Source organism: Coenobita brevimanus, chromosome 46, assembly GCF_032717465.1.
Source record: "Coenobita brevimanus isolate Jiangsu-jjx chromosome 46, ASM3271746v2, whole genome shotgun sequence".
Taxonomy (NCBI): Eukaryota; Metazoa; Arthropoda; class Malacostraca; order Decapoda; family Coenobitidae; genus Coenobita; species Coenobita brevimanus.
The window spans coordinates 4292771-4312813 of record NC_136999.1 but is presented as its reverse complement, the minus strand read 5'-3'; the positions used below and the strand labels follow the sequence as shown (position 1 = coordinate 4312813).

Here is a 20043-nt window from a genome sequence, read left to right as displayed (position 1 = left end):
GGTTTGCTCATGTTTGGCAGCTTCTTTGACTAATCTGTTAGAATAAAACAAGATAAGAAAGAAGGGTCTTCCTTGCTTACCTAACCTTTTGGCTGAAACTGACAGAAAATGGAGGTAGGGACTTGGGATTTTGATATAACTGTTAATAAGTATTGTGTGAAGGAGAGTTGGGTGGTAGAATGTCTCGGTACCTATCTATGTATAATTTTATTTATCTGGTTCTCTCTCTGATATTCACCTTGGCATTTCCAGTGCAGAATTATGTTCTGATATTTGGTAATGGGGCATTTCTCTTGCACTATCCTTAGAGCTGTCACTTACCATACAGTGGTACAGCAGCTGGGAGACAGCAGTGTTATGAAGGCATAACAGTGGATGTTTAAATGTTGTCACTGAATTCGATATGTTTTGAGGTTAGTGACTGTTTTAGGAAATTGTGAACATTTAAGAATGTTTTGTTAATTTTTGGTGTTGCAAGGCAAGCAGCACTGTCAGTGAGGGAGTGTTATTGAGAAGAGGGTAGAGACAGCTGTACGCCATGTTCCCAACAACTTCGCCATATTGAACTTCAGTTGTAAAACGTTTTAATTTGTTTAATGGAGAAGGGAGAAAAAGTGAGCAGATGGAAAGAACACTTTAAGGAATTGTTGAACATAGAGAATGAAAGTAATGCAAGTACAATACTATTACACCCTGTCAGACTTTCTTTACCTCTTTCCAGAAAATTTTCTTACATTCCTTCCACTTAACACTCAAATTCCTTCCAAATTGCTCATCCACTCTCTTCTTGCTCTCTCTTGCTAATCTTTTCACCTCTCTCTTCCACTCTCTCTTCCGTCTCGCAACTTCCTCCACATCCCTGTTTCTCGTCCACTCATTACTGTATATGCTTTCTTTTGTGTCATGGCCTGTCTCACGTCTTCATCCTACCATGCTGTTCCTTTCACCCCCTTTTGTCTTCTCTTCACCTCACACACCACCTCACATGTTGCACAGATTTCTACTGTGAACATTTTTCACACGCCTTCCATGTCCCCTATCTGCTCCACATCATATTTACCCAGTCGCTCCTCCACGTTTCTGTTCTGTCTTTTTCTTCCATCCTCTTGTAACCTTTCTACCCCTTCTTGGATGAACTAATTCCTCCTGTCCTTCCCATCTTCCATTCTTCCATTTCATTATCTGACATAATAGAGACAAAGACATGTCTGGATACAGTCAAAATCCTGATACAGAGCAATATCCTCAACCATACTCATACTCTACCCATACCCAGCCTATATGCACAGTACTCTTCCTGGTTTTGGCAGTGCTCTCTGGTCTTTCAGCTGTATTTAGACATCAAAACACTCGTGGAAATATCCAGTGTAATGCTAGACACTAAAAAAGCAATCCATAAACAGCAAATCCACAAATACCCTGCCTATAATGTACAGTACCCCTCCTAATTTTGGCAGTGTTTTCTGGTCATTCAGCTTTATTTAGAAATCAAAACACACATGGGAATATCCAGTGTAATACTAGACTTCAAGAAAGCAATGCATAAATAAAAAAAATCCACAAATACTCTACCTATATGTACAGTACCTCTCCTAATTGTGGCAGACTTCTTTGGTCTTTCAGCTATGTAGACATCAAAACACACTTGGGAATATCCATTATAATGCTAGACACATTCATTTATTCGTCATCCAATCCTGAGTTACACCATGAGGAGCGTAGGAGCCCGTGGCTAGGCAAGTTGGTCCTGACATTTAAGATGAGAATGACCGGCCTCACTCATCCATGAGCAGCATTATGTGAGCAGTAAACCCCAACCACCCCTTGGATATAATCCTTTGCTGGCTCAATCCTATTGCAGTGCTGTATTTACCCACTAAACCACCAGGTGCCATAACTTGGTTGTTTGGTTACCACCCAGCATAGTAAATGGTTTCCCGGTGTACAGGAAGCCATTTGGCTTGTCAGTCAGTGTAGTGTCACCCACAGGCAGAAGGATGAGGAAAGAATGAAAGAAAGGAAGACAGAAGAGGATGGAAGGAAAGGAGGATGGAGGAAGGGAGAAGGCAGACACCCGAGAGCAGCATTGCGTCGAATGAATGGATGGTGAGTGCCCCTACCTACCACAATGCTAGACACTAAGAAAACAAAGCATAAACAACTTAGTCACAAAAAATCAATGAAGATGATGGTTTTAAAAATGAATATTAACCCCATTGGAAACCGTAAGTTATCAGTAAGTTTCTGGGGCAATAAGAGAGTGAAGAACCCAGCTATGGCTACTTCCATGGCACAAAGAAAAATATTTCCATGGCCAAAGTTGCCCCTAGAAATTAGTTATATTGGTATAAATTTTATATCATCTTCGCTGGTGTTTATACTGTAAGGTAAGCTAATAAAAACACACAAAGCTGATGCGTAAAAGTCCAGAATTGCAGTGAGAATAAACCTGTTCAAGAATAATAATTGCTTCAAATAACTTCCCAACATCCTAGCCAAAAAGTTTGCCTGCACCGTGCAAGAGCTAAGCATGTCTAGATGCAGAATTTCACGAGCTTTCTCATGGTGTTTTCAGAATTTCAATACGACCAGTAGTTCTTGATTAAATTACCAAACACTGAAAAACTCACTGGTGGTGATGCAGGGATGGTGGAAGAGGCAATGGACTATGCAGGGGTAGGGCAGGATGTGGGGATGGGGAGGGAGACACACCTGGCAGCTCTGAGCATGGAGGGGGATGGAGGAGGGACAGGGGGTTGAGAAGCGAGGGTGGCTGAGGAACTTTGACCGTTTGGTAGGGATCTGAACAGCCATTTTGCACAGCTTATGGGTTATGGGCCTGTACTACTTGTGCAGTGACAGAACTTTCTGAGTGATAAGGGCATCCAGGGAATTTTGACCATTTGGTAGGGAACTGACAACCATTTTTCCTCAGCTTGTGGGTTCAGTCTATTACCCACACATGATCAGAGAGTCTGTCCGGACACCCAACCAATTTTTTGGATTTGTAGGCAGCCCAGCCACTGATGTCGCAACTCTTATGTTCGGATATGGACAAAGAAATCCAGATATGGAAATAATAGAGCCAAGGCTTAATGTCCGGAGATGGAGCATGTTTGGATACAGAGTGTCTGGATAATCTGGGGATTGCTGTACAGCATAAGCAGAAGTTTGCCGATGATCCTCTGCCAGAAGTGTGTCCTGCCTTCCATCTTACCCATGTGTCTACAAAGGAGAGATACTCTGTTGTGTACAGGTAGCCTCAGCAAACCCAACCCTTATAAAATGTAAATTCACTAAACCATAAACTATCATTAATTGAAAATATGATATGGAAAATAACAAGAAATTTTGATATTTCAAGTACAGTAAGGCACCAGGTTTCGTGTCTAATAGGGACCATGAAAATTGCTGCCAAAGTTGATTCCGCCAAACTTGGAGCATTGACCTTATGGGAGATAAGCTAATAAGGACCAGGCCCTTAACCTGTGGGTTATGCAATTACTGTACTTTTTTCTATCCCACCCCGTGGTGCACACAAAAAGGGAAAAAAAAAAGTTGTAGTTTTTTTTTTTTTTTATTATAAACTTGAAGATAGGAAAAAAAAAAGTTGTAGTTTTTTTTTTTTTATTATAAACTTGAAGATAAACATCCAGGGTATCATCTGGTGAAAAAAAAAAAAAAAAAAATCTCTTTCTCTCATTCTGTCTTTGCGTAGCGCCATGCGTAAGTTTGCGCAGGGGATCAGTGAAAAATGAAAAAAATTATGTTTTTTTATTTTTTATTCATTCATTCATTCATTGCCAGACGCCATGTATCCCAAACAGGGTGGCCAACGGCTTAGAGTCAATTGTTTTACAGGGAGGGGCACTGATCCTCCACCAACCCCACTTGACATGTAGGGGTGCCAACAGCAGCTGGTGTTCCCAGGCGGTCACCCATCCAAGTACTAACCAGACCCAACGTTGCTTAACTTCGCTGATCGGACGGGAAGCAGTGTACTCAACGTTTTTGTTTATTATAAACTTTAAGATAAACATCCAGGGCATCATCTGGTGAAAAAAAAAAAAAAAAAAAAAAATCTCCCTCCGTCTTTGCGTAGTGCCATGTGTAACATGTGTAAGTTTGCATAGGGGTGGAGTAGTTAGCAGTGATGCACAGCCTGAGCTGTGGCTTACAACGTGATGCTCCTCAGCTTGAGCTGTGGCTTGCAATCCACAGGTTAAGAAAACTCACCCCCTTAGTGTATTTCCTACTTTGAATATGTCCTAAAGTTACCTAAATGACACACTAGCACCTTTCCGGGTCCTCCTATTCAACTGCTGTGACAAATAATGTTCAACCGCTGGCATACAGTAGTTGAGCTGCACAGTACTCAGTCACTGTTTTCTATCGTCTGCCTCTGGTGCCTGGTTTAAAATACCTCATCGCAAGGGCTAGATCAGCTTTAGGTTCACCTAGCCGTTTTCTCATAACTGCGCACAGTCGGCTCTGACACATTATACATTTTGCATATTTCAGAGGTGTGAGCACCTTTTTCTGTTTCTGCCATGATTTTGTTTTTTAACTCGTCATCATACTTGCATATTTTCACCCCTTGTGGTAGTCATGCTTGGCCTTCCCTTTACCATGTGCTGCTCCAGGTTCACATCTTCGTACACTATTTCCACCATCAGCCATTCCACCTCTGGCTCCACTTGAAGCACAAGATGACATATTTCTGTCAGTTACTAATTAAGAACATGAGAGTTTAACATTCAACTTGTGGACGCACTGAACATGTGCGGGAAACAGACCAAAACCGAGTGTTGGTGCTGGCATTGCCATTGCGAGAATCTGAAACTTGTGCTGCCGGAGGGTGCGAAAGTGCATTTTTTAGTCGCGAATGTGCAATCACGGGAGTATTTGATGGCTGTAGACAGAGTGCTATTTCGCCAATCTGAATGCCATGAAACCTGGTGCCATACTGTACATGTGCACCAACACCTAAACATTCTTGGGGGCACAATCCTTAAACCCTTGGGAATGTAGAGTTTTGGTAATAGCTTGTTTGCTATCCTTATCTCATTTTGGTTGACGTCACACCCTAGGTAGTTAACAGTATGGAGTATGGTCCATCTGGTCATCTCCAGTCATCTCCCTTTCTTATGTTTACCACGTGGCTACCCATATAATATCAAGCCTGAAAATTGGTTTCTGAAAATTACAGAACATCTAATTAATTACGAGTATTGTTAATCACTGGCTTAAAAACAAGTGATATTATTGACCTAAAATGTAATAAAGGAAAAGGTAAAGGGATATAAAATAATGGTCATAATGTTATTGAAAGGAAAATATGCAGTACACTTTACTGCTGAAGGGACCTGAAGAAGTACAAAGGTTATTGAAAGTTATGTTAAACCCTCCAGTTTGAAAAATCATACAAATGCCGCATTTGGAATAACTCCTCGTTGTGATGAATATTGCAGCAGAGTAACAATTTCATTAGCTTACTGATTCAGTGTTTGTCCACTTAGTTTTCCATACTCAACAAATGAATTTGAATATACAGTACAGTACTCTACTGTACCATCATCGGAGTAGTGCTGGAGTTTTTGCATGATCATGACAATAGCATGAAAGTTTTGTTACAGGGAAGAGTTTGAACATATTGTGGTGGGGGAGGTGGTAGCCGAATCGAGAGAGGTGGCCTGGAGTCCCAGTGGACACAGGTTTGAATCCCGTCTGGGGGGGTGAACTGTTTAAGGATATGAATGTTGTTAAAGTAGACTTTCCTGATCTACCATAAGACGTGCTGACGTGTCACAAAAATATCCCCACTAATACCAGTACAACAGTTTTGTTGAGACAGCCCTAGCCTGTATTGAATATGAATGGTGGGTGTTAATGCCAAAGTGGTGACATGTAGAGGTGTATGGTTTCTGTATATTGGAGGACGGGTGAGCCTCAGAGAACAGGCTGTTTAAGCTTATGCCCAGAGTTTGGCACACATTTAAAAAAAAAAAAAAAAAAAACTGAGTGCAGCCAGGCCCTAATTTGTGTGTACAGCCGTAATTAATATTTTGATGGCATTTTTCCACCAGGTGGTTCTGTGATTGGTGTTGCTATGCATGAACTGTTTTTATGTGATAGTGATAGCAGAATGAATCACACAGCAAGAGAGTATGAGAATGAAGAATATTCTGTGGTTTGGGGAGGAATGAGAAATTTGGATGACAGGACTCACTGCTGGCAGATGTCAGTGAACTTTTGTTCATGGCTGTATGTTACATAAACAAGTACTGCCTCTTTTCACATTCTCACTTGTACACAGGTGCCCAATACACTCTACTGATTGCAGTGCATATATATGTTGTATTATCTCAGTTCAGGACTTTAGTCAAGTATGATAATGTTAGGGAGCGTATATGTGTATTTTATTATGACGTTTGAAAGCATTGCGGCACCTGACTGGCTGGCTTCACTTGTCACTCTCTGTCTGGCTCCCTCATTCCTACTTCCTTCATATTTTTAATAAGTAGTGACCCAACATTCTTAACAACAATTTTTGTTCATGTGAATATGAAATTTTATTCATAAACCATTCCTAACAATAAATTTCTGACCTTTTGAATACAACAGCTCTCATAATCCAAATAGCGTTTCTCACTATTCTAAGTTAACCATACAATAATTCTATTGGCATTTTTTATTTACTTGTACTTCGAATTATTACCCATGGTGAATCAGAAGCTTTCTCCATTAATTTATAAGTAACTGTGCAGTGCATAAAACAACTACATTTCGGGGTTATTGAGCTTACAGGAGGCCAGTCTCCCTGAAGCTCGCCATTACCATACTAACTGACACATACCCTGTGACATAGCCCATTACCAGCCTGAATCTTCAGGTATATTTTCTCTCATCTGTGTGTTAAAAGTGTATAGACAGGTATTTGGGGGGATTTAAGTACAGTAAGAGACCTTTGCTGTGTTAAAACAAAGCAGTTTAGTTTTGTGTGTGTGTGTGTGTGTGTGTGTGTGTGTGTGTGTGTGTGTGTGTGCAGATAAATGTTGTTTATAGTTCTTCAAGGGGTAGTAATTGTAGTTTTGTTGTTTTAAAAGTTTCACTTCCAGGAGGAGTACAGTATTTCTGGTACACCCTTTGATTTTCATGTATTTTTCTTGTTGCCTAGTCACAGCCAAGATGTTTTTACCTGCAGATTTAAAGGAGGTGCATACTTGCAAACTTGTGTAAGACCTTGATCAAGAAAATGTAGTAACAAAACCATTATCAGTGAGTTTAACTGTACGTATTGTATTTCCCTAAGGATTCCAGTTAAGAAACATCAGCCTGGCATAAACAACCTGGGCTGTGGCGACAGGAGCGTTAGCAATATATCTTGATGTCAGCCCAGCCTAGAGTGTTTCAAGCTATTCATAAATGGTGAATGTACATGCTAGACTTTTCTTGCAGCGCAATATCACCTGCATGGAAATAGTGTGAGGTTGTATTTTGACAAACCATATTATATGCAACTGTGTGATGCTCAGGAATGTGACCCTTATAGTTTGTGGGGACTGCTTGTACTTTATATTGTTTTCTTTTTAAAATGGTTCATGTAGCACCTTTGCCACAGCTGGTAGAAAAGTGTTGGCAGACTTTTGCTACAGGCTATACATTATTGATAATGTGCTGCATTGTTATCAGTATGGCAATGAAATGTGGACTGTGACTAGCAGAATACTTCCTAGGTTTCAGGTAATGGAACTCACTTTTTTCATGACAGCTGCAGGCATCAGCAGGATGGATAGTAGAAGTATTATTATTGTTATAATGGAGTGGAAGGGAGGACTGTTGGAATAAAGGTGAAAAATTTGTCACTGCATACAAAAAACACATTTTAATGGTATGGATATATTGAAAGATTGCACATAGAGTAGATACCAATGAAAGTAGGCTATGTGAAACACAGGGAAATGTTGAAAAAGGAAGAGCATCTGTATTGTGGAGGAAGGGACTGGAACTGTACAGTGTTGAGAGAAGCATAATGAAGATTAGTGATTGAGAGATTTAGGTGGGTACATGAGGACAGTTTTCTGAAGATGGTTCTTTCATGTTTATTCCTAGCATGGGGGTTCCCAGGAAGAAGCAAGGCATCAGAATTGATGATCTTGGTGATATTGTACCTTGCTGGTAAAGTGGTATTTTACAAGGTATCTTTAGAACTCCTACTGACACAGATCGGATGTAGCAGTGTAGTCCACGTTGAGGGACAGCATTCCTTTACCAGATGTTACATTTAATGCCTGGACATTGAATGAGGGTGAAATGTCTGAGATCTGAGCGTTAAAATTGGTTTCATAAGAGGAGTTGGTGGTAGAAGACTGAATAAGTAGAATGCTGGTATCAAAAAACTTTGGTATGGAGGAAAGGACTAAAGGAACATAGTGTGGGGATATGGACATGTGAACGGTCTGGGCGATTTTTTTTCTCCATGCAGTTGATTCAGATCACAGGTATGCGAATGCTTGCTGTAGTGTATGAAATGGCCACATACATACAGTCATGTTGACTCTGGTTCTGTATTTCTGGGACTTGCATTGGAGCAGGCTCAACTGTGTTGTGTACAAGTTTAAAATTTGTATCATTACCTGTATTAAAGATTTTTTTTTTTTTTTCCAGCTCTGCCATTGCAATGCTCATCAGTTGATGTTGTGGTGTGTGACTTTCCATTTGGCCTGAAACACAAGGTGACTGGAAATGCTACAGAGCTTTTAAGAAAAGTTTTACTGGAGGTTGCAAGGTAATACTCTGCAAGCATTTTCATTTGTTTAATATCTTTGTATCATCTTTACGACAGGCCTATAATATTATGTACGGACATTGAGGAGAAAATGTTTTATAATTTTCCAGTTAACAAAAAAGTAAATAAAAGGGACTAAAATGTGGGCATGAACTGTCATTCCTTTATACTGTAATACCTCTGTTATCTGGATGGCCATGACCTGGACAGTTCATTACCCGGATGCTGTGATCTGGCGGTTCAAAACCATTATTCATACATTTTTTCATAATAAATGAACAAAATGCACGCATCGGGGCGGAAATTATGACCGCACAAACTTTTTTGTTCCCGGCCGGGTGGGAATATCCCAGTTGCGTTGACCTGTCTGGCTTGGTATTTCACCCAGTGACGGCTAGAGACCCCCTCAATCATTCACAGTTCCCGCGCAGCGACAGTGTAGTAAACATTTCTCAGACAGTTGTTAAGGCAGCGCATGTGGTAGCTTTTGTGGCTGTTTCCTGCCTACTTCAGGCCTTGCTATTCCTTGCATGTCTCATCCTAGGGTGTGTGATGATGGCCCCTTCATGAGGGAAAAGGAAGAGAATAGTGATGACTGTGGAGAAGCAGGAGATCCCTGTTAAGGTTGATAGAGGATGGTCGAATCAGGAGTGTTGACTTTATTCTTCCTTACTGTACTGTACCATGATTACTCTCTTTTATGTTTTGTGTGCCCACTGCATTTTTCTTGTGTAGCTCTTTTTTTTTTTTTTTTTTTTTTTTTTCTGAATGTATGACCCTGCAGTGTTGATTGCTTGTCTGTGATTGATGGGTCTGCTTGATCATGGTAATTGCATGTCTGTGGTTTATATGTCTGCTTGACCAGATAGGATCTTGGTGAACAACAGGAACAAGTGTTGTATGATGTACTGTAGTGGCCTTTTATACTGGCTTTCAAAGTTAGGTTATGTACAAAGGGGGACCAAGGAGAAGTCCATTATCCGGACGGAGCCATTACCCGGACATGTCTTTAGCTCTCTTATGTCGAATAACTGAGGGATTACTGTATTTTATGCTACAGTGTGGCAAGTCCACCATTTAGCATAGGCATACTTGTAGCTCTTTACCCATTCTTAATCCCTGCCGGGCTAAGTATTTGAAAGGTAGTTTACCTACCCTGAGTCATTGTTTTGTAACTAATGTAGATTGTTCCTCATATGAGGCTTGCAACTTGGCTCATGCAGACCTTCATTGTACTTTATATGAGGTCTGCAGCTCACCTTAGGTTAAGGTCTGGTATTCATTTATTACACACCAGTCAAGGGCAGCCCCACAGTACTCCCTGGGTGTGCAGAGAATATCACATTCAGAGGTTATGTGATTGTACTGATCTTGTCTGCCAAAAGATTATATTGTTCTGGCTAATGCCAGACAGTTTTGTTAATATTTGGTGAGACATCATCAGGCTGAGTAGGGTTCGAAGCAGATTCAGTAACCCTTTTCAGTCTAGGGATATCTTTTATTTTATTCTGGGTAATTCCTGGCAGTTTTATTCAGCTTAGGCCTGGGCTGAAGGGTCCAACAGAGGTGTTTATGTGTGGGGGGCCTCTGGGAAGTTTATATGAAAGTAATGTTGACAAATATTGAAGTTGTTGTTCCCTGCCACAATTCACAGTTCTAACTCACTACTGTAACCACATAACCACCACCTCTGTCAAATTTATACAGATTCTGATTTTTTTTTTTTTTTTTTTTTTTTTTGTTTGTTTGTTTGATAAATGCAGCCCTATATGGTTACATTAAAAAAGAAAAAGACTTACATACAACTTCTTTTGCACTTTCAGCATTCTTTAATCTCTTCAGTCCAGGCAATGTCTTTCTCATTTCATTCATGCCATCATCAGTCACTTTAACTGAGTTTTGCATAGAAATTTCATATTGGAGAAGTTAGATACAACTTTAACCCCTACTGTACAAGTGGCCTTTCCTAGACTGAATGAAATTATCTGGTAGCACTAAGAAATAGTTCAAAAGCAATTAGGAATTAAGAATGATGTATTGCCTTGTTCTCCAGTTATCACCTCTCTTTACATGATACTTTCTTGATACTCCACTGTGTGGACACTGTGTGCATTGTTCTCTGCTGTAGTACAAGTTACATGGATTTTTTAATGTTCTTTTTACTATTAAGTCCCTGTTAAATTACATTAAAAATGATTGTTCCATTTCTACCAAGCCACTAAAGCTGATTTACCAGTTCTTGAAATATATAGTATTGCTTTATGCCATACAGTAAACTCAGTCATCCATTGTAATTCAGCCAGGCCCTACATTGAATAACATGAAATGCCAGATATTGCATATCCAGTTCAACATTTGGCTTTGAGTCGGATATTGTGATTCTGTCGGTCTAGACCCTTTATCCTAAAAACTTTCCATGAGTAATAGTTGAAAACTAAGCATATAAAAACAACACAGCAATGATACGGTAAGTAATACAGTACTGTACAGTACATAGTGTACTATTGTATGTACTCACCAAGTGTTGGCATTGATGGGGAGAAACAGCACTGGGGGGTTCGCACTCGTAAACAGTACAGTACACAGTATAGCACAAGGGTAGTTTAACAGTCACAATAGAGAACTAGGACATGAGCACTGACGGGCCATTAGCATTGTAATACAATACAGTCCAGTAGCTTGAATATAGGATGTCACAGAGTTAGTCAAAGTACCAGGGTTTTGCAACCTCATGGTCAAAAGAGCAGAGTGCACAGGCAGGTCTTGACTCTACAACATCCACAGATGAGAATGGGTATTCTTGGTGCACCGGATAAGCTACGCCCATGATGGATTCTGTTTGGCTGGTGCGTAGTGGGTGTTTTTGCTGGCTTCCGAATTTTGGGATTTCCCCTGGTGCTGATTGGCTACCGCATACAAGCCGGTTGAGACCTCTCAACACCAGATATTGCATTGGACCACTAGTTACATCCCGTTTCAGCAGTAGATATTGCATAAAAATCGCAGGATATTGTTTAACAGAGCCAAGATGTAGTGCTGCTCTCGGGTGTCTGCCCTTTCCTCTCCATCCTTCTTTCCTTCCATTCTTTTCTGTCTTTCTTTCCTTCATTCTTTCTTTGTCCTTCTGCCTATGGGTGACTTTACACTCCCACTTCTGTCTTTCTTTCCTCCATTCTTTCCACTTCCTTCAGCCTGTGGGTGACTCTACACTGAGTGACAAGCCAAAAGGTTTCCTGTACACCAGGAAACCATTTACTACGCTGGGTGGTAACCATATAACCAAATTTTGGGCCCTGGTGGTTTAGTGGGTAATTATTGCGCTCCAGTCGGATTGAGCCGGTGAAGGTTTATATCCAAGGGGTGGTTGGGGTTGATTGCTCATGTAATGCCACTCAGGGATGAGTGATGCTGGTCACTCTCATCTTAAATGTCGGGACCAACTGCCTAGCCCTGGGCTCCTACGCTCATCATGGGGCAATGTAGGATTGGATGATGGATGGATGGATGGATGGATAAAGCCAAGATAATACATGTAAACTACTTTTTGCTGTGAGTTAAATGGGTAGGTGGGTACAGCTGGTGCTGCCTATTTTCATATCCTGTGAATCCAGAACCCAGCCATTTTTTATAGTTTTGATATAAAAATATAGGAAACATACAGTACTTATGGATTTCCCCTAAACAAACCCCTTAATCAGAGTGAATAATGATATTTATATGAAGTAAGTGACATTGTTGGTGCATTATAGTTGCTGTTAGTTTTGTACATTGGACAATGAAATTTATAGGTAGTATAGTCACTGTTCACATAACATGCGAATATTGTTCCTGGCAGAATGTTGTCCCTACAGAAACCCTATACTCTACAGTGTTGTACTGTATAACTATCCAGTTATAGAAAAAACAACCCCATTTGAGGTTTCCTGTATATTATACAGTATTACTGTACTGTACATGCAGTACAGAGTCTGTCCAAAAAGAAAACGAACTTTTCAAAGAACAAATTTATTCCTTTACTTACAGCTTAGTCACTCTTGTCTCCTTCAAAATACTCCCCTTCACTGTTCATACAGTGTTCCCAACGTTTTTTTCTATTTCTGGAATGCATTGAGAAAAACCTTTTAAGAGATGGTGCATAGGTTTTGTAGTGAATTAACTTCTGCCTCTTCAATTGTCTGAAAATGGCATCTATTCATAAGGGATTTCAACTTTGGGAACAAAAAGAATAGGTCACCAAGGCCAAATCCGGAGAGTAGGGAGGCTGGGGGATAATAGTCGTCATGTGCTTCACCAAAAAGTCACGGGTAAGGAGTGACACATGAGCAGGTGCATTGTAATGGTGCAGCATCCAGGTTTTGTTTGTCCACACCTCATGCTTTTTCCTTCACACTGCATCCCTCAGTTTTTTCAGGATGTCCAAATAAAACTTTTTATTGACTTTCTGACCATGTGGAACAAATTCATGATGAATGACCCTTCCAGTAAAAGATGATGATCAACATCATTTTCACATTTGAGCAACTGTGACGTGCCTTTTTTGGTTGCGGTGACGATGTTCCAACCCACTGTGAGGACTGCCTTTTTGTTTCGACATCTTAGTTGTACACCTACTTTTCATCACCTGTTGTGACATTTTTTAGAAATTTGATCATTGTACAGTCAGGCAACTCCTGTCTGACTGTGACACAGTTCTCTTTCTGCTCATCTGTCAGAAGACATGGCACAAATTTTTAGGCAGCGTGATGCATCTTCAGTTTTTCTGTTAAAATTGTGTGGTATGAACATTTACAAATGCCTACTTCTTTGGAAACTTCATGAACAGTCAGGCAAAAGTTTTCACATATCACAGGTCAAACTTTCTCAATGTGATCACTGTCTTGACATGGAAGGCCATCCAGATTTGGGATTATCTTTGGTTGATGTCCTTCCCATTTTGAACTACTAGAACCACTTGTGACATTGCAAACAGCTCAAACAATCCTCTCCATAAGCCTGTTGCAACACTTGAAAAGTCTCCATTAAAGTTTTTCCCAATTTGATATAGAATTTTGCACAAACACGTTGCTCTTCAAGAGCTTTCATTGTTTAACTTGCAACAAATTGCCAAGTGAACTAAACACATGTTCACTCAAGCATGTGTACCTCAGTGACTAAGTGATGTGGCATGGTGATCACTTCTAAATCAGCGTGATGATCGTGGAGACAGAGGGGGGGTTGGAGAGAATACTGTCAGGAGCTGGTTGTGAGTTGTTGGTTGTAAGAGGTATTTTTTGTTTTCACTCTTGATAATGCAGAATCAATTGTACACTCGTGGGCTTGTATTTTATAGGAATTCACTGTAGATTCGTAGATGAGGTTCGTACGTTCGCTGCCGCCATATCTCACAATAACTTTGTGAGTGCTTGTAGAGAAGTTTTGTAGATCAGGTATACATATATTAGACTCGTGGATGAGCAGTTGTTTGTAGCCAGCAATTATGCAACCTCGAACAACACCGAAAAAGCGTAGAAAAAAAAAAAAAAAAAAAAAAAAATAGAGTAAGATCATTTAACAAACTAATGAAAATAAGCGTAAGTGTTACTACAAGTGCCAAAAGACCACATAAACTCCTTCTATAAGTGAAACAAAAAGCAAATTAGTGTTCTCCACAAGCAAGTGGCATGGCACATCATCACATAAACTCCTTCTATAAGTGAAACAAAAAGCAAATTGTTGTCTCCACAAGCTAGTGGCATGGCACATCATCGACCGCAGCATGACCGGATTCAGTGTCAGGACTGCAATTATTACAATTATGTAACTACAAACGATATGTAACTACAAACAATATGTAACAATTATGTAACAGTTGCATTAACAAGATGTAACTTTTATGTAACTTTAACTACAGTTATAAGGCCAACACAATTATGTAACAGTTGCATTAACAAAATGTAACTACAATTATAAGGCCAACACAGTTATGCGTTACCACAATATTATGTAACAATTCATAAAATATTACAATTATATATTACTACAATGTTACTACAATGTAACAATTACAATACAATTATGTAACAATTCACAATGTTACAATTATATATTACCGCAATGTTACTACAATATTATGTAAAATCATACAATTTTACCACAATTCTGTATTACCAGAATCATCATACAAGTTCGGTGAAATATTAGACATTACTAAAGGGATAACTCAATATGTAATGTAATAACCTAGCAGTATTACCATTGCACAGTTATATGCGTATGTCAGTTATACATAAACATCTTACAAAATGTCATACAACAACCATTGCATTTGTTCAATTATGTATACAACTTGTTTAAAATGTAGTATTACTTGGATCAGTACAATATTATCATAAATATTATGTCTATACAATATTATAATCAATATTATACACTGATAGATTAGCATATGTCAATGATGATTGCTGTCAGAGGACCTCCAGTACATGGCCGAGCAGTGTCAGGACTCCATATTATAATTGCAAATCATAATAGATAGATAGTTAAATAGACAGATAGACAGACAGATAGAAGCAGCAAGTCAGATGATGAGAAGGTATTGTGTCTGCGAGAATCGAGCAGTGCTAAACATGCTTACACACTCTAATGCTTGATAGGCACATGACAGCACCTCGTGACCATACACACACATACACACATACTCACACAAAGGCTTCTAGAACATTTCAGCAACAGTGTAACACACGTGACATGTCCCTTGCTACACCAGAATTTGGGAAGCAGAGCTCAGAAGGAGGCTAGCCATAGAACCGGCAGGTAGTAGGGAGAATAAGCCTAGCAACATGGACAAGAGGGAAGAGAGAGAGAGAGAGAGAGAGAGAGCGAGACTGGGAGGTAGCTCGTGGGACTTTATACTTCACTCTGTGTGAGAGACTTTGTTAATATTTCCAAGACAAATAAAAATAGTCCCATACTATTCTTTACCTCTCCTGTCATTGCATGACAAAAGGGAACCAAGATTATCTACTTACAAAGCTACTCACGTATAACAACCGCTCGTCCACGAGTCTAATATATGTATGACTGATCTACAGAACTTCTCTACAAGCACTCACAAAGTTATTGTAAGACAGCTAGTGTTACTCTAAAGCTCAAAGTCGCCTCTACACAGCGCTCTTGTCATGAGCATGCTACACCAGCTCGTTGGCAGACTGTTTAAATAGTTTGGCTTGTTTTTGGACATACGTTGTATACTGTACAGTATGTACAGTAATTCATGCTCAAAAAATAGACATGCAGTAATGTAAAAAATGATAAGACATGCAGTACATTACAGTATTTTGCTGTAAAATATACAACTACTGTATACTGTACTGTGCTCAACATACTGCTGTACTGTAGAATATTTTTATTATTATTCCTGTGTGGTTATTGGCATAGAGGAGATGCCATTATTCAGTACCATGTGATTCCTTAACTACAGCTACTGCAAATTGACTTAGGACCTACCCCTGCAAGATATTAAAAAATACAGAAATCATAGTATATCACAATATTTGTTCATGAAATGCCATTCATTAATATGAATTCATGTTTCCCTTGTTTTTAAGGACTAGTTGGATGTGTTTTGGCATGGAATCACTTAGATCTCTAAAGTAATCTAAGGACATTTCTTTGCACCAAAGATTTGTCAGTTCAGTCTTGAGGTTGTCCAGATTGGATGTCTTCTTCTCTACCATGATTTTCTTCATCTTTGCTTAGCAGTTTTCTGTTGGATTTAGATCCGGACTGTTGCCAGGCCAGTCAGGGACCTCATTCCAGTTATCCTGAGGTCTTTTTGTCACCTTTCTTGACTTGTGACATGGAGCTGAATCGTGCATGAAAGGTCACACCCATGAATAGCAAAGAAGTTTAATAAATAATCTTTCAGAACTTGAGTGTACCAGCCACCATTCATCATCAAGTTCATAGGAAGAAAGTAGAGGCCTCCCCTTCCCATTTCACTTGAGAAACACCCCCATACCATTACTGATTGTGGGTGCGTAACAGTCGGCACTGTGTAAGCAGGGTCATATCGACTACGGGAGGCGGGGCGATGAACCTCGGCAGAATGCACCTGGAACACTTGAAATGTGCTTTCATTGGAAAACATAACTTTTCTCCACTCATCTGATGTCCAGTGTGCATACTTCTTGGCATACTGAATGCACTGCTTCTTCATGCGGTCAGTGAGATTCAGTGTCTTGGCTGCAGTGCGGCTTGGCAGACCCAACTCCTTTTGCAAGTGGTGTTCAATAGTTCGAATTGAGATGTAACAGCTGGGGATGCATTCTCTTCAATTCTCCTGCTGTCTGTCAAAGTTTCTTGATTACATCCCTCTTCTGAAGAGTATCTGTACCTCTGGAAGTCGTCCTCTTCTTTTCACCACCATGCTTGTGCTCTGGTACGACATCAGGTGGCAGGCCGCTCACTGCAGCAAGAATTTTCATGACGGTCGACTTTGAGCGTCCAGTACTTTAACAAATCGTGTTGATGGGGACATTATCCTGCCTCCATGCAATGATACAGACCCTCTCGTCCCTTGAGCAGTACTTTTCAGGCATGACAGCTAGACTCTAGGAAAATAACAGGACAAAGAGTAATGCATATGAAAATAGAGGGAGGTGCAAGCTCAGACCAGCGGGAACATATACTCCCACGCTCGCTTCTGGGCAAGCACTGATGTGCTGAGTGTTTCACCACCTCCCGCCAACACCAGAGGAGTTGCCAGTTACTTCTTGACCAAAAAATTCACTTGGTAGAGGTGGAAACACAAAGCAAGGACAGACAATTCTCCCATAGCAATTCTGTGTGTAGGTCCTAAGTCAATTTGCAGTGGGTGTAGCCTTTGTCAGATTGCCTCATTATCTCCTGTTTTTTGAGGGACAGGAACTTCTTTGTGCTCATGGTAGGAGGGGGAGCCATGCACACACATGCCAGCATAAGGGCAAGCAACATAAGTGTATGCAAAAGCTCTGGTGTGGCACCAGTGGGCACAGACGCCTTGACAAACTTAGCATGTACCTGTACCAGAAGATTTTCTGTGTGTTACTGAGGTAGAGTGGGCAGGCTGGGTTTGTTTTGGTGGGCATTGTTGGTGGCACTTGGATGGTGGGGAGTGGCAGGCAGTTTGAAAAATTCCATTTCCCTGTGCACTGTCAGTTAATGCTGTAAAGAATGGATATCACTTAAGTCAGCCGGATATTTTGCTTTTTCTGATAATAACAGTTGTCAGATAATGCAGCATAAGATAATCAGGGGATTACTGTACTTAACCCGTGGAGAGCGACCATACTTCCGTAGGTACCGGGTGCCAAGCAACGATTTGGCTGAAATTTTGAATCTTACAGAATTAAATGAAACACACATCATCATCTTGGACATGTTCGCGCGCATCTGGGAATATATATATATATGACCACATAAAGTCACATGGTGATGAGATAAAATGCCCAGAAGATGAACAGCTGGTGGCTCGAGCAACCCACCAACCACCTGTGGTGATTGAGGTAGGTCATTGTCCTGGAAAAACAGCCTATATTTACCATGACCTTTGGCAAGGATCACGTGATTACTGTATCATCTCTCTCTCTCTCTCTCTCTCTCTCTCTCTCAGAGAGGAGGGAGGGAATGGAGAGTAAGAGAGAGAAGAGGGAGGGCATGGAGAATAAGTGAGAGGGAGGGAATGGAGAACAAGAGAGAGAGGAGGGAGGGAATGGAGAATAAGAGAGAGCAGAGGGAGGGAATGGAGAATAAGAGAGAGCAGAGGGAGGGAATGGAGAATAAGGGAGAGAGGAGGGAGGGAATGGAGAATAAGGGAGAGAGGAGGGAGGGAATGGAAAATAAGAGAGAGAGGAGGGAGGGAATGAAGAATAAGAGAAGAGAGATGAAGTTTATGCCTTATCTCCTGACTCAAAGGGACGCTCCTTTGCCATTCCCGTATTTATTCTCTCTCTCTCTCTCTCTCTCTTTCTCAGAAAAATGCCCCATATCTCTCTCTCTCGCTCTCTCATGTGTGTGCAGATCCCATTTCTCTGTCTGTCTCTCTCTCGTGTGTGTGTGTGTGTGTGTGTGTGTGTGTGTGTAGAGCCCTTAGCGCCTGGTGCAGGGTTGGCGGTGTCACGGGAGGAAAATTAGTGTGCGCTACATGGTGTCCGCGGTTTTGGTATGCCTTTGAAAATTGTGCTTCTTTTAGGCCTATTGCTTTCAACTCTGATAAGTCCCCAATGAGGCCTATCGCTCTCAATGGGCTAATTTCAGTTGTAGCCACCTGATGATCCAGGAAGTTAAGGTGCTTCTGCTGGAAGAGACCCATAAGGGCCTAATGCCAAGAGATGGTTGGGGTTTGTCACTCATGTGATGCAGGTAAGAGGTGAGTAACTGGTCACTGTTGCCTTAAATGTCTGGACAGTGTAGCGTAGTCCCAGACCTCTGTGATCCTGATGGAACAATACAGGATTAGAGGATAAATGGCCATAATACTTTACATAGTCATATTGTCTTATAATTTTCTCCTTTTAAGGTACAAAAATTTCTTGCAGAGTGCTTGTTTGCAGAGGAAGTGCAGTATTTCTGTTGTCTCCACGCCAACACAGCAACATTATGCTCTCGGGTGGTCAAGACAGCTCATTTCACATTGAAGGTATTTTTTTTTTCTTTAAGTATTTACTTTTTTTGGTCATACTACTACTAAATGAGTTTATTCAACACTGGGGAGACTTTTCAAAATGGAGCAATTAGACATGACTTTCAATAACTTTTTAACTAGGAGACACCATTAACTTGAAAATAAACATGATGTGGTGGCTTGAATAATACACTATACAGTATATATATATATATATATATATATATACAGTAAAATCTCGATATGATGGACTTCAGTAGACCGGAATTCACTTTTATCAGACTTGAGGAGCTACCAGACTAAATTCCTATATATCGGAAAATGTCCGATAAAGCCAGAAGCAGTCCAGACTGCCTGACCACTTCAGCTATGTTCACCACAATATGGTAAATAAAAGACATGTTTATCAGTGTACAGTCCTTTATTATTATATACTGTATATTATACCATTTCATTAATGTAGTCAAGTTATAACACAGTACAGTACCACAGTGGTAGTCAAAACAGTTTAAAAACTGTTCATGCGATCCAGACTAATGTCTGATTTATTAGAAAAAGTCCTGGTTAGCAGGGGAAAGTCCAGATGTCACTCTTATTGGAATTTTCTCATTTT

At 40.4% G+C, this 20043-nt stretch overlaps 1 protein-coding gene and 1 pseudogene across 1 annotated transcript in view; one reads left to right on the top strand and one right to left on the bottom strand.

The window, feature by feature from the left end:
- The window catches only part of LOC145398802 (uncharacterized), a 54601-nt gene that overhangs the window by 25728 nt on the left and 8830 nt on the right, over window positions 1-20043 (top strand). The window contains exon 7 of the mRNA XM_080271610.1: window positions 8668-8788. Coding sequence (XP_080127736.1) covers window positions 8668-8788 — 121 coding nt within the window. The remainder of the gene's footprint in view (window positions 1-8667; window positions 8789-20043) is intronic.
- On the bottom strand, window positions 3906-4026 carry LOC145398839 (5S ribosomal RNA; annotated as a pseudogene).